The 15596-nt window shown below is 33.9% G+C and overlaps 1 protein-coding gene across 1 annotated transcript; it reads right to left on the reverse strand.

Annotated features, from left to right (window-relative positions):
• Window positions 1-3568: 3568 nt before the first annotated feature.
• Window positions 3569-14871, reverse strand: LOC127718498 (vitelline envelope sperm lysin receptor-like). Its single transcript, XM_052224550.1, has 10 exons — window positions 14779-14871; window positions 11258-11304; window positions 10180-10222; window positions 9140-9357; window positions 8463-8620; window positions 7059-7210; window positions 6525-6606; window positions 5019-5181; window positions 4777-4819; window positions 3569-3908 (listed from the first exon to the last, which is right to left on the reverse strand). The coding sequence occupies exons 2-10, from the start codon at window positions 11294-11296 to the stop codon at window positions 3646-3648; spliced, it is 1161 nt and encodes a 386-aa protein (XP_052080510.1). The 5' UTR covers window positions 11297-11304; window positions 14779-14871; the 3' UTR covers window positions 3569-3645.
• Between the last annotated feature and the right edge of the window lie 725 nt (window positions 14872-15596).

A 15596-nucleotide genomic window follows, 5' to 3' on the forward strand; every position in this document is an offset into this window, starting at 1 on the left:
GAAGGTTTTTAGTACGAGTACATGTATCTCATGCAATTCAAATGTGTAATATGAATGTTTTACTACAAGTATCGCATAAAATTAGCAGTATCACTGATCCATGTAAATTTGGTCAAGGTCAGAATGATGAACTCTGCGAGATGGACCTTGTACACATTACAAATTGACAATCACATCAACTATAGTTAGCTTATATTATCTGAGGAACAGACTTTATTACAAAAGTTGGAAAATTGATCCATGAACCATGGAAATGAGGTCAGGGTCGTATGAACCCCGCCAGACAGACATGTACACATTGGTACATTCATTCGATACACCAAATATAGCTTACCTGTTGCTTATAAAATGTAGTATCTAATGAACAGTCGAAACCATGAAAACTTAACATTGACAAATGAAAAAGAGAAAATGAGGTCAAGTTCAAATGAAACCTGCCCTACAGACATGTACACCTTACAATCATTCCATACAGCTATTCTACTGCTTATTCTATCGCTGTATTTGAAAAAAAAACATTTCGGAATAATAAGTCTTCAATGCTCTTTAACTTCGTACTTTGACCTTTTTAACTTTTTTATTCGAGCGTCATTAACGAGTCAGTAGTAGACGAAACGCGTACAAAATTTTAATCTTAGTATCTATGATAAGTTTATTTATCCATATACCAAATGTAGTGGCCCCATTGCTTATTGTATCTGAAAATTAGACCAAACTACAAAAACATTTTTTGATGCAACATTAAAAAGATCAAGGTCCGATGAAACATACCAGACATGTATGTACACCCTACAATCACTCCATATACAGCTATTCTATTGCTTATAGTAACTGAGAAACAGACAGTTGTAATTTTAGGAACTTATGTTTGGGCAAAGTCGGACTATTTTTAAGGGCAAGGTCACAATAACCACGATAATACGTTCACGACATTGATCGACTCGTGCTATGTGTGGGTATTGAATTATGCTTTTCTTGATCATATTAGAACAGTGAATAGAACATGACAATAGCTAACTTGGTCCGATGGGACCCATTGAGTTAAAAAATGCTTTATGATATTTTTGCAGTTTCCATTTTTATTTGTATTTTTTTTTAGTAAATATAGCACATTTTAATGGTTTGAGCAAATAGTGGCAAGTTTGACTTTTTAGTGCAAATGTTTTTTTTTTTTTTTTTGTTCTTATAAGTAATATTGTCATTCTAACGGTCTATATATGCATGTACGCGAGATACGAGATATTCAAAGAAATTAAAATTATAGATTTAGGTTAATGCACATTAGAACGATAACAGGGACAATTTTTCTGCACAAGATGCGCATTTCGACAATCAATGTATCTTAAGTGATGCTCGGTGTAAAAATATTCGAAATACAAAACTTAATTCAAATGATGGAGAGCTGATCTCTAAAAAATGGTTATGTCTGAAAAGTCTGAGAAAAGACCTCAAACTTTCAGTCTGGTTTACTGATCGAAATGATGACATACTATATGACCTACTATTTATTGAGTTATTGAACATAACCGGTGAGCGGCAATATAGAATAACTGGATTCTTTGTGATAAAGAATGTGCTGAATGGGGGGGGGGGCTAGGATGAAATTTAAAAAAAATAGGCAGGATAGGAGTTTTGGGTAAAAAAAAAAGGAAGGATGAGAAACTTTGCAAAAAAAAAAGGCAGGATGACAATGTAGGTAAAAGAAGTTATGATAAACTAATAATAAAAAAAGGTAGGACCGAATAGAGTGAAAAATAAAAAGGCAGCACAGAGATTACAACTTAAAAAAATGCAGGACAAATTTTTTTATCCTAGCCACCCATAAAACCTTTTAAAAAGTTTTAATAAGAGAGAAGCGGATATTCCGAAAGGGTTATCATACTAACAAACAACGAAAAAACTACAAAAAGACAATCAACTCTACAAAATTTAGCATGGAAAAAAAAAGTTTGAGCAATATGTACCTCACAAAAAAGGGGGATGTTAGGTGTTACGGAAGGATAAGCAGATCCAATATTTAGCACCCGTTGTGTTGTTTATGTTAGTGCACAAGGGACGACTTCAAACTTCATCACTTGGAAACCGAGAGCTTCCTGGTAAGCAGGAACCCTCCATTAAGAAAATCGCGATGGGAAATGCAAGCTCTGAAATATAGCATTAACTGACACTTTTGTCTTGGTAAAATAGATGGGATTATCTTAAGCATTAAAAGATTAAACATTAAAAGATGAAAAACTCCATAGTACAAGTTTAAGGTGGTACACAACACTACAGGAAGATAACTATATATAAATCAGCTGAACGTTTTAATCACTCTATATTGGTAAGGAAATATTAAGCTTCTCAATGATCAAAATTAGTGTTTGTCAAACTGCTATAATACAATGAAGTTTTACCGATAAAGTGTGTGGTTCAAGTTATGAAATTTTTATATTTTTTGTCAAAGTAAATATTTTGTGATTTTTATGAAAATTAAACGAGGCAAATTAATTTTAGTCCAGGTGTTAGGTACCAACTTAATCGTGCCATCAAATGGAAATATACGATTCACGCGGCGGTGTATGTGAAACAAAGAACGATAACTTTTAAATGAAGGGAGAAGACCAACATTCTTTTGTAGGTCCGTTAGTCCATAAAATATATATTGTATGCTGGTTTCCTACCTCAAGGTTAAAAAAATTAGGGTAGGCAAGGATATTTTTTTGGCGGAGAAACGAATAGATTGCAGAACCAGAGGATACGCAAAAGCAATATCAATTGAGCATTACTTAACATTCCAAGAATATAAAGCGAAGCATCTTTTTTCATTGGCAATTGTGAGATTGACATTTTGTTTATATTTGAACGAGACAAACATGACAAATGAACAGAGAGAAGATGATGATTCGAACAACTTTTCTGAAATTCACCCCAAAATGTTAGGGTCGGAGGGCGAGAGACAGGAACAAGCATATGCATCTTTTTGACCTTGTATGAAGTGAAGGAAGGAAGGCAGACCACTACATACGAATGCTATAAAAATCCACTAAACCACTATCTCATCAGGGGTAAGAAAATACCAAACTTCCCAAATTTTTGTCCATAAAATAATTACAAAAACACAAATAGACCCAACAGTTGATGATCGATGGTAGTTGTTTACCATCAAATTTGCGCATGTTTTCCTCACATTTCAACTGACGTGTAGACTTGTGCCATTTACTACAAAAGGTGTATTTTAACTGCTCTATCCTTAAAATCAAATTATTGATTTCAAATTATGAAAAAAAAACATTGCAAGCAAATAATTGAATTCACTGCGGCATTTGAACTATTGTAGATACATGTAGTAGTTTCATTGGCAATCATACTTTTTACTTTTATCTATATATAGCAATCTCGATTTTTCTGTTGCAATTCATTTAGAATGATATGGACTCCAAATGGGACTCCCGAATGAATGTTGTGGACACCGGACGCTTTAGAACCGATTGTTTTGACATATATATATATACAAAAAATAAAAACATATTCCTCTGAATTTTGTACGTTGTCTCAAATGCTTTTGAAGGAAATAGAGATTAAGATCTAATATGCACCATATTTTATTTAGAAGGATCATTGTAAATTAATATTGGAACAAAATATAACAAAAGTTCAAGCACATCATGCCGAGGACACCTTTGAGCTCACTTTTTCACGGAGGCGTTTTTGTTCCACTCTGATGCAGGAATATGTGGCAATTACAAGTGATAACAACGCAACAGCTCCGATGCCGACGATTTCAAGGGTAGCAAGTTTCAGACGAGTATCCATTTTCAGGTCGCTTACTTCCTGTTGCGATTGGTCTAGACGATCTTCCACGCGTTGTTCTAGGTGTTGAATTTGGTATATTGGTGTTTTCACATTCTCCTGATCTGCTATCTCTGCTGTAAGAATAAGTTTCGTATATAAGAATATAAAGGAGAGATTTAAAATATAAAGATTAGAATAAAAAAGAGACAGAATTTTTTAGGAGACAAAACTTTTTAATTCTCAATTATATTAAGGCAGCAATCGAGACAAAACAAATTTTATAAAGCCAATTAAGCAAGATCACGTGCGGTTTAGCCAAATCTTTTCTGATATCTAAATACAAGACAATATCCCATAGTAAATATAGCATCCATCAAAATAAAAAAGGGTAAAATTTTATTTGTTTTAAAACTTGCAATATTACTTTCCTCTTTGGTTATTTAACCTCGTTGTGTCAATTAAAACTTTCAAGGTATGCTGTGTTAAGTATGCCGTTCGATTATCATGCTATTACGGAATCCCAAATGTATGAAAAATAGAAAATGTATACAGCGAGATTCCCCCGAGGTGAAATCCCCGGAGGGATCCAGATTGTGAAATGCAATTTGTCAACAACACCTGGATCCAATTCCCTCGTTGGATTGTGCTTCGTGGGAATCTGAACCAGATTTTACTTGCTTGTCTTGCGGTCTCGTGAATTGCTTCTCGGGATTCGGATCCCAGTCTTTACGATAAACTCTTGAATCCACAGGCCCAAAGCTCAATTTTTCGAAAATTTTGGTTGAATTCTGTTGGCCTTTAGAGAAGATTTTTACAGGCTCCAAAGCAAATTTACAAGCCTGGGCTGGTGGGCTTGTGATTAAGTGTGAATATTGGGATCCTACCGCTGATTTCGGGTCGGGATACCCGTTGTGATGAATGAAATAGAAAGATCAAATGCCTATACGGTACATCCGTTTTTATTGCAATTTTAGGTGTAAAAAAACGTAAAGATAAACTTACCCAAGGAATCAGCTGATCGTCTAGTCCTCACGGAACAGGAAGACTTAAAAAAAAAAATATTCCTATGTATATATGAATCATTTACCACTTTTAACAATAATTTGCTATAAATGCATTAAATGTCAATTATTTTTTCTGGCAAACATTTGTAAGACACCAATTAACAGTCGAATTAATAACTGAAATGGTCACATGCAAGAGCATTTAACGTAACAATTCTTAGTTTTTTTGTAGTTTCTTACCACGTCACAAGAGGCGTTGCAAACTGTAAATGAACATTGGTAGGATATTCCACCTTCTTGAGTAGTTTCCAGCAACTTGAATATTTTGAAAAATGGACTTAATGATTTTCTGCCTTTTGTTGTGAAACCTTTATTTGTTGGAATGATTGTTCCATCACCACATCTGAAAGAATTAAAGAGACTTGTCGAGTATATTTAAAATGGCTTTAATAATTTGTATCCATAGAAAGTGCTGGTTTCAAAACCAGCACATCAAAAAAAATTTCAAAACCAGCAAATCATATCAGGTCTTGTCGACCAATGAACGATTTAATTTATAGAGACATTTTCCATTTCCAGCATCTTAATGAATTATTATCAATGTTTTTGGAAGTCTTGCTTCAAGGAATGGAGAGTCTACATGGCGTTTACAAATAGAGAATAGGTCAAATGTACAAAAAATATTGGACCAATTAAAGAATAGAGAAAAATAAGAGCCGCGCTGCTGCAGTAAGTTAAGATTGAAGTTTGTCCTGAAAATCATTTTTTTCATATAATTCAAAGCAATAGATTCCAAAAAAATTCAACCTAAAAGATAAATTGTAGGCATCTCGCTTCATTTTATATTGTCCAAAGAATTTTTTGGGAAAAGTATTGGAAGAAATATTCCAGATTTTCAAAGTATATATCCATTAAACCGTTAACGAAAATGAGACCACGTCTTGCAGTATTCGATTTGAATATAGATGGTTTTGAATTGAAATGATTTTTGATGTTGAATTATTTTCTACTTGGCCAGTTCTGTTCTGTTCTGTTCTGGTTAAGAAAATCCCTCCTTCAAAGGAGCACTTCGCACAATGACGAATAAAATGTTTATATATATATACCTAAAAAGACATACTAGGTACGCCTCGTGGGATGAGTGTTGGTTACTGTCAGAGACCCTTACGCTTGCTTGGCGGAAGGTTTTTGATTATACGAGTTCGCAGTCCGTGTAGAGCAAAGCATAGCTTCCTCGTTATGTATTCTATAGTGTAGCACGCAGACGTGCATTGACACTTGCAACCGCAGGCACATAAAAAGCTACTAGGGTCCAAAATAAAGCTAGTGTCTAGGGTGATGTTACTAGGAGTACTACATTTCATGCATACGTATGTTGGGAGGGCAAACTGGTAGATTTTATTTAAACTTACCAAATCAAAACATGTGGCACAAGCAAGATTGACCAAGGATCAGAGTAGTGAATTAAAGAATAAACGTATGATCAAAAAACCACTTTTTTCGGAAGTTGGGCTGTCAGTAAAGGATTCAGTTAAGTTCATTTACGGAGGAATTTACACACGTTCACACCCCAACAAAGCAAAAAGGGAACTAACTTATTGACGAAATCTATTGCAATGGTCTACAAATTACGAGCTAATTTTCTGCCGTCAGTTTTTCAAATGAAGAAATTTCAAAGCAATTTTTAAAGAATATTTATGGTTCTTGCATCTCCATTTAAAACTAAAATGAATTTCAAATACTTACCCAGCTAAAAGAAATTTGTACTCCGTATCGCCATCCTTGCTTATAGCCTTGCAATCGTATGGAACCACGCCATGATATTCGGCTGTAAAATCATAAAATATCAAGTTTTAGAACTATGTTCTCCCGACTAAGTCTTGCAATTTTAATTCACAATTTTTAGTAAATGTTCCGAGATAAATGTTTTAAATATACATGACAAATAATCATTCCTTGATCTTTTAAAAATAAAAAAAAAATAGAGAGTTGAAATCCTGCATGGCCAATTGCAAAGAAACGTCGAAAATACCGTACAAAAACTTATTTTACAGGTTTAAATGTTCTCAATTACGAAACTAGCAAAAAGATTCCAATTTTTTTCGACATGCATTTCAGAAAATGGTGGACCAATCCGGAACAATTTAACATTTTTTATCAATTTTGTCATGATTATAAAGGGAATTTAGTCCCAAGTGTTAGAAACTTATTGAACTCCCATTGAAGTCAACTGTCGGAGAATATTTTTTAGTTTACTTCCACTTTTATGTTAAGTCTTACTGGAAGTGACAGCTAATTTCAACTGAACTTTTTTCGACATCGGAACTTTAGTCGATATCGTGCCACCAAGAATGTCCAATAATTCAAGTGTTGCTCCTCCCGTATAATCATGGCCGAGTGTGTCCACTAACTCTTCTTTTATAGGAATGAACCTAAAATAAAAACAGGTGAGAATGAGAACAGATGAGGGTCCTTCATTTCTGTATTCTTTAATTTTTTAGGTCCATTATCTAATCTGTAAACCCCTATCCACCCCATCACCTATGACTGTGTGGATAGGGTTTACAGAATAGAGAATGATAGGTAAAAGAGTGCAGAAAAAAAGGGTGAATAATAAAAAAATAGAGATAAAAGGGTGAATAATAAAAAAATAGAGAAAAAAAGGGTGAATAATAAAAAATAGAGAAAACAAGGGTGAATAATAAAAAATAGAGAAAACAAGGGTGAATAATAAAAAATAGAGAAAAAAAGGGTGAATAAAAAAAAATAGAGAAAAAATAAGGCATATAAATAGAGAATAATGGCATGCTAAAATATAGAGCATGGCAAAAAAATAAATGAATACAGAAAAGAACCCCACCCACCATATGCCAGGTTTGAGCACCTGGTTCGAGTAGCGTTCGAGTCTTTGACATTTGGTTTTTAATTTTCCCCTTTCAATCTTCTCTCCCTTTACCATACGTCATGAAATAAAATTGGATATTTAGGCAAAGGCGACATCTTGAGTTTTGGGGACACTTCATTACATTTTTCAAGATAATGTAGGCACCCACCATTAATCTTTGGGGGGGGGGGGGAGGAGGAGGATTGGCCGACAATTTGATTTTAAATTCCTTCAAAAAAATAATTGTTTCAGAAGGGAAATGAAAACAGTACTTTTCATTGAAAAAATACAAGACGGATAGCAAAACCATTAGGGAGCTACCATTTGATTTTTATGGGGTCTAGGATGAAATTTTGTCCTGCATTTTTTTTAGTTGTAATCTGTCCTGCCTTTTTTTGTTAGTTTATCCCGACTTTGTTTACATAAATTGTCATCCTGCCTTTTTTTTTTTTGCAAAGTTGCTCATCCTGCTTTATTTTTTTACTCAACTCCTGTCCTGCCTTTTTTTCAAATATCATCCTAGCACCCTCCCCCCCCCCCCCATAAAAATCAAATGGTAGCTCCCTTAAATACAAAGCATGTATATAAAAAAGAATTGAACAGCACGGAATTGAGGCATGTTCTTCACAAAAGCCCCAACTGTACGAGTTCATATAGGTTTCTTTAAAATTGAAAAAAAATACAGGAATTGCAAGCATGTCCTTCACTAAAGCTTCAATTGGAATGGGTTCGTGCACCTTTTTACTAATGTGCTATTTCAAAGATAAACGTTTGTACGTAAATAAATTTAAAACACTTACTGTTCGTCTATATCTTTGGTATTCAAAACTTGAGTTTTGTTTCCTTCGGCAATGCAGGAAATTGTGTAAGTTTCAAATTCATTCATCAATGTGCCGTTCTTAAATCCCCAGAAGACTTGCAACACGGCAGAGTAGAAATTTGACCTGCCTGATGGTGTCTTAATAAAAAAAGAAAGTAAATGGTCAATGTCTGTAGTAACAGAATGCAGTGCTGAATCTAAAGTGTCCTGAAGTATATGATCCTGAAAGTTGTAAAATGTAGCTCGAGATTCACAATAACGATATTGTCCGATTTTAGCCAATGTCCGCACTTTTTCTTTCTGTATTCCCTTTAGTTTATTCCCGCTTATCCTCAGATTCTTTATATTTTACCACCAAATTCCTTTTTTTTTTTGTATATTTCCCTATTTTTTGTATATTTCCCTATTTTTTGTCAATTTCCATTCTATAAATCCAATCGAGATACTCTAATAACAGCTTTGCTATTAGCAAGATAAAAATAAGATTTGGAATAATTGCCAACGAGACACCTATCCTGAGACCCGAACTATGTAATTGTTACAGGCAAGACAGCAAGTTATTACAAATTGTTTTTTGTGTAAACAAGTGGTTAAAAAAAATAACATCTTGAAATATTTGTTCGATGTTTGAACATGCAACTATGCACGTCTACTTACATTGAATTTACACGGACAGCTAGAGTCTGTATCGTTTGAGTAACACAGCCTGAGGCTGGTTTCAGTATTGGTTTCATCAATTGGATCTAGTTGCACGAGGCCATCTTGACACTTGACCTGTGCCTGGACATATAGATCGGATTTGATGGTGACGTTAGCTCCGGTTCCAGCATAGTGTTGACCAGCGGTCGTCATCTTCTCGCCACACGATTGAGAAACTAGCATAAAATACAACGAATGAAATATAAATTGAATGTAAGAATATGAGAATTAAAAAAAGATAAAAGTTAAAATGAAGTCACTATTATACAGCCGAGTTATATTGAGATTCAAACGAGAAAACTAACGCGGCCTGATTTGTGTACAAAATAATAAACGAACAACAAATGATATACAGCAACAAACAAGTTAAGTCTTTTGGTCCAGAGGCGGATTTAGGGGGGGGGGGACCCAGGTGGCCCGCCCCCCCCCCCCCCCTTTTGCTGGAAAAATTTGGTTGATTATATAGGGAATCACTGAAGCGTGACTGGAGCGGGCCCCCTCTTATAAAAATTTCTGGATCCGCCACTGGTCTCATCTCTTGCCAAGGCCAGTGGCGGATCCAGAACTTTTCATAAGGGGGGGGGGGGGCTCCCGTCATGCTTCAGTGATTCCCTATATAATCAACCAATTTTTCCCACAAAAGGGGGGGCCCGCACCCCCCCCCCCCTCCCCTCCCCCCCCCCCCCCCCCCCCCCCCTGGATCCGCCTATGAAGGCGTTGCAAGTTTATTTTCGACATACGAGTTTGAATATCCCTTTGGTATCTTTTGCCTCTAGATTGTCCTTCCGAAAATTCCAACCCTGGTATCTTTTGCCTCTAGATTGTCCTTCCGAAAATTACAACCCTGGCTTAATCCGCCTGTGGAAACTTTTTCTAGCTCTGAATATACCGTATCTAACGTATTCTAAACTCGATACAGTATTTCTGGACTAAGTTCATCATCCATAATATTAAACATCTCGTATCGTTAGAAATCTTGTGGATAAAATGTTACTTACCATCTAAAATGTAGCCTTCTGGTACTGTAGATCTTGCAGCAACCTAAAATTGAATTCACAGTATGAATATTGTCTATATAAACAGACCATTTGTATACCTTAAGACGAAAAAAAGCTACTCGTTTACGGTTAATACTATGAGGGTGTGGATGGGGTTTACAGAATAGAGAATGGGCAAAACGTGCAGAATAAATTCAGAAAAAAAGAGAACAAGGGTGCTAAAATATAAAGATAGAGAATGGCCAAAATTTTTAAAGAGAAAAATGACTTAAAAATTTATGAACATATAGAAATGAAGGACCCTAATCAGACTCTTATAAGAGTTTAATAATTGGGTTTATGGTTAGTAATCTTGTTCTCGGATATATTCTGAGCTCATCGTGACCCCCTCCGGAAAAAAATGGGGATTACAACCCCGACCCCCTACAATCGGATCCACCAATTAGTGGCATCTGATCACAACATATGGAAGCTATTTATTTTCAATTGTGAATTGATAATTAAAGGACCTTAAAATCATTTTGGGAAAATGATACAACTTGGTACAAGTCTTACAGTAAATGTGTACAGGATTTTTACAAAGAACATATTCATAAATGACTATTGACGGATGATTTAATTATAAAGTTGAATATAAACGTGCATTTAACAAAACTTAAGGTGGATCATCGGTATATATTTCCTCAAATGGAATTCTTATACTTTGCCAAAATAAAGATTTTTCCATGCCTTTTTTAAAAATACAAAAAAGTATGGGTCACCGTGATATTTTTCAAGCTATAAGTCGTGCAAAATTGCACAAATGTGCATAGATTGTTCATGAAAAAAATACATTTTTGTGAATAAAAAGAAATCTATGAGATAAAAGTTTGAAATAAAATATGAGAAGATAAAGAAAAAATAATTGGTATTTGTTTAAACATTTTGGATAATGCAATTAAACAGTCTGACACATAAACTGCAAATCGGTCTCAAAATAATCAGATTTAGGCAAAGAATTGGACGATTATGTACTGCTACTGTACAATCTAAGATGACGGTATACAGTGAATCTACCTTAAACAAGTTAAAAACTTACTGCTAGCAGTAGACAAGTCAAGAACTGTAGAATCAACATTCTGGTACCTGGAAAAAGAAAGCAGTACAACATTCAATTTAAGGTTTATGACCCCTTTGTGGGCCTGTATATTACAATATCAAAACAGTAAAAATACAGAATAAAAGAGACGTGCCATTTTGTACATATACCAAAGGAAAAGTTGTTCAAAGCAATACTGTTCAAGATTTTTCATTGCATTAAATAGAAAATGGGGATTTGGTGTCGAATAAAGCAAAGATTGTTGCAAAAAAAAAAACGGACTTAAGTGAATTCAGAGCTCCAGATAAGCAGCGTATTTGCGTGATCACGCAATAAAAATAATTAAAAACCCAATGCAATTGCCCATTGCAGGGTTCAATAACTCAATTAAGTCAAAGGAAAACCCAATTATATGCCAAAACCATGAGTTCTTAACGCTTTTATTCGCTATCGTTTGCGTTATTTACCCTTACTTGATTACAGTCGTCGCGTAAATCTATTTTATAATATTTATAATTGGAAATGTCCTTTCGTTCTAAAAATAGAGCCCTGCATCAAGTAGCTGTAATGGGTCCCTGTTGGAATTTTCCGTTGCTCAAAAGGTACACGTGTTTATGAAAACATTTCGATCTTCTCGACGTTTATCCAATTAGCGTGTGACATGCCGTCATATTTTTTTCGAATTGCTCGGGATTTATCATAACATACAATGAAAAAAAAACGAATGTAAATGTCCGGTAAAAATATTGAATAGAAGCATGTTTTCGGCTTCTTTTTGATAGCTGAGGGAAATTTATGATGATAACAAGACTCAGCTAGTGATTTTAGGAAGCGGCCATTGAACGCAAGGGCGTGTTTGCGTACCATAACGAGAACATTGCTAGAGCGATAAACACGGGGTTCCGTCAAAAACGAAATCAGTTGGAAAAAGTGAAAGGCCAAATCAATTATGACATGATATGTAGTTTGAAAGCATCGGAAACCAAAAGTTCTGATAAGGGACAACTTAACCCAGATTTATGTAAATTGAATTAAACGAAAACAGTTTATATATTATTTTTTTTCATTTTAGTTGATGAGTGATTACATGCACATATCCGTTTTTTACGTCAATGCAGCTTGACACTTTCTTTGTTTTGGTCTAATTGTTCTAGATGCTTAAGATAGTTGTCTTATTGGCAAGTGCAGTATAACATTGTCATTTATTTACTTGATGTTGCAGAATTATTTGTAAATTTAAGTTGAATGTGGTCTCTGTCATTATAAACCACCCTATAAAACTCAAAGTTTTGGGGTATATCTTAAATCTGGAAACTACTTTTTATTTTTATTAAAAAGTAGATCTGGCAAATGGGTGAAAGGACTGGCAAAACTTTCTTACAGCACCTAAATTTCACATATATTACACAAAAATCTAAACACTTAGCCACACCTACCCCAACTATAATTAAACTGTAGGGTGATCATATGGGATCTAGAAAGGCAATTAAGTCCTGTCCAACTAGTGACACCAGCTGCAGTTTACACAAGTTTTGAGAAAATACAAAACTGACAGAACGTTTAAAACGGGACACAAATTAAATGTACAATTGCTCGCCAGTCAGTGAATAAACCAAATAAAACAGCTAGCACATATTCTACAAAGAAAGAAACGCATTTAAGATGGAAACACATCTGGGGTTGATATATATTGTGATTATAACATGCCTAAATATTCAATATTGTGTTGATGAAAAAACCCAATACATTAAGGAGCTTGGTGGTGAAAAACCCAATTTGATATTTGCTTGAGGGGTGAATTGGAATTGATAATGCAATTAAAAAACTTTATCATCCAATTACATAAAAAAATTGTGGGTAAAAACCCCAATTTGTGAATTCTTATCTGGAGCTCTGAGTGATTTACGTTATAAAATTGTAAACATAGATGTGCTAATATTGATGTCTACAAAAAGTCGTAACAATTTTTACAATCCAAAAAACCTCATGCCGAGCCACCAAAGTCGAGTGCACCCTAGAAGGTGTACTTGAATAAGTCCATTTTTTTATACTCGTTTTAACCAATATCTTCATTTATGTTCTTGTTTTTGGGAAATCATTGCTAGCACTGCATGCAGTTATTCTCAATCTATTTAGCACCGAGTTGTCCAATGTAGGAGTATAAGAGGAAAGGCTGTGGATTTTGATAAAATTTCAACATTCAAACAAAAGGGTACAAAAATTGTTCAATTCGAATGTGAAAGTATAGAAAGATTGTCAAACCTGTAGATTCGGTCATCATATTTAAAATAACTTTGAAGGTCAAATAAATTCCTTAAAACTAGAAAATAGCTCGGCAACAGAATGGAATAAAATCAAGAAATTGGAATTAAAAGAAAATGTAACCGGTAATCAGTATACATGAATTTCTTTTTGTACCGCAGCTAGAACACTTCCCATCGTCTTTAACTACCAAAATAATAAAGGAATATTTCGTGCAATGTCTATTTCATGTCGCGTCACTTTTACAATTTGGGGTTTGCCAAGGGACGAAAAATAAGTTAATTTTTTGTGTTACATTTGCACAACATTTTGAAGCCATTTATAACTGCTGTATAAAAACAATATTGGATCAATTTCAGAAAATTTTCAACTTTTTTTATTGACCCGAAACAGTAGAAGGGCTCACACTGCCTGGTTGTAAACCTTGTACAAAAATGATGATATTTTTCCGACATTGACCTAATTTTTTATGCGTTTCAAAGTTTGTGTAAAAGCTGTTAAAGAGCAACATAAAAGTCAGGACGAATATTAATAAATAATTTTGCAACAAATGCACGAAATGTGACCACTTTGCCCGTTTTCGAATATACATTCAAGCCTATAAATTTGATCGACTGAAAACAATCGTGATGAACTCCCAATATTAAAATTTTATTTCCGGATAGAATACATTACAATAGCTATTACTGCACGTGATATTCGTGACAATGGAATGCATAGTAATCAAACGAAAATCATGGTTTAACTGTTATTATAAGAATTGAATGTTCTTTTTATAATTCTACGGGATTGTAAAAGCGTTGATCGGGCGTTAAAAAGTACGCTTCATACAAAATGTACTTCGGTTAACGCTTTTACACTCCAATAAAGTTATAAATAGATGCATTCGATTCTTAGATTTAGTTTTTTTTTTATCAAAAGAAAATGATTTGTTTATAAATTTGCATAAAAATGATGAATGACAAAGACAACTTTTACGAATTTCGTGGGTCCAATAGGTTTCTAAGTATACCTTTTATAAAAACGATCAAATCCAAAGTTTTGGAAACTAAAGATGCATAAATTCTTGGAACTATATTAAATGACCAAAAGTAGACATAAAAAATAGCCAAAACCAAATTTGAAGTTCAACTTTGCCCGAGAAAGTTTGAATCTTCGTTTGTAAACGCAATTCAAATGAAGATATTTTTTTGTATTAAAAAAGACATGATGGGGGAAAAATGTACCACTGACCAAATTCAAAAATAAATCGTACTTACGGTAGATGTGCTTCTTTTGATTTCCTTCGAGTTTGTGCGGTCCTACAAACGGCGGTCGGCTTTTAAAGTACTCTAGTTTGTGTTCATCACAAGTTCCACGTGCGGCGGGAAATGATGTACTATTAACAAACGACCTATATTTTAACCTATAATATGTTTTAACCGTGAATGCAACGTACTGGTTAAAAACTGGTTTTAAATTTTTCAAAGTGTTTTATTTTCATAAATTTAATATAAAATTGTGTATGAAAGTTAATTGTTAATTTGTTGTATTTTTGTATTTATTAATTTTATTTGTTATTTCTTGACCTGTAAGGTGTAATTTTGCAATAAAGATTGAATTTACTTTTTATTCTTTTTTTTTATATTAAGTAAGTTTTTTGTTAAGAGAAATAATGATGTATTCATTCAACAAAATCTTCTTGAACATGCATGAAATATTTGGCACTGGACGTTAAGCATCTAACAATCAATCAATCATTCAACAAAAATATGTTTTAAAGAATCATAGTGCATGATAACTTCATAAAACCCTCTCTTTCGCTTCCCTTCTGATACATTCTTTTTTCGTCACAAATGTAGAATTCTGTGATTAATTAAAAAAATAAATCAAGCCCTCCCTCCTTCACAACAAAAATATATTTATTATTATTACAATCAGTGCTTTCAACAGAAAAGAAATCACGAGGAATTGAAAAGATAATCAAAAAGCAAGATTTAGCATAAAAAAAAAGAAAAAAAGGAAACAATCAAGATCAGCAATTTGAGATTTTGAGTATTTATATATGTATATGCATGTATAAGTAAAAAAATATAAG

The sequence above is a fragment of the Mytilus californianus genome, unplaced genomic scaffold (assembly GCF_021869535.1).
Source record: "Mytilus californianus isolate M0D057914Y unplaced genomic scaffold, xbMytCali1.0.p SCAF_10, whole genome shotgun sequence".
Lineage (NCBI taxonomy): Eukaryota > Metazoa > Mollusca > Bivalvia > Mytilida > Mytilidae > Mytilus > Mytilus californianus.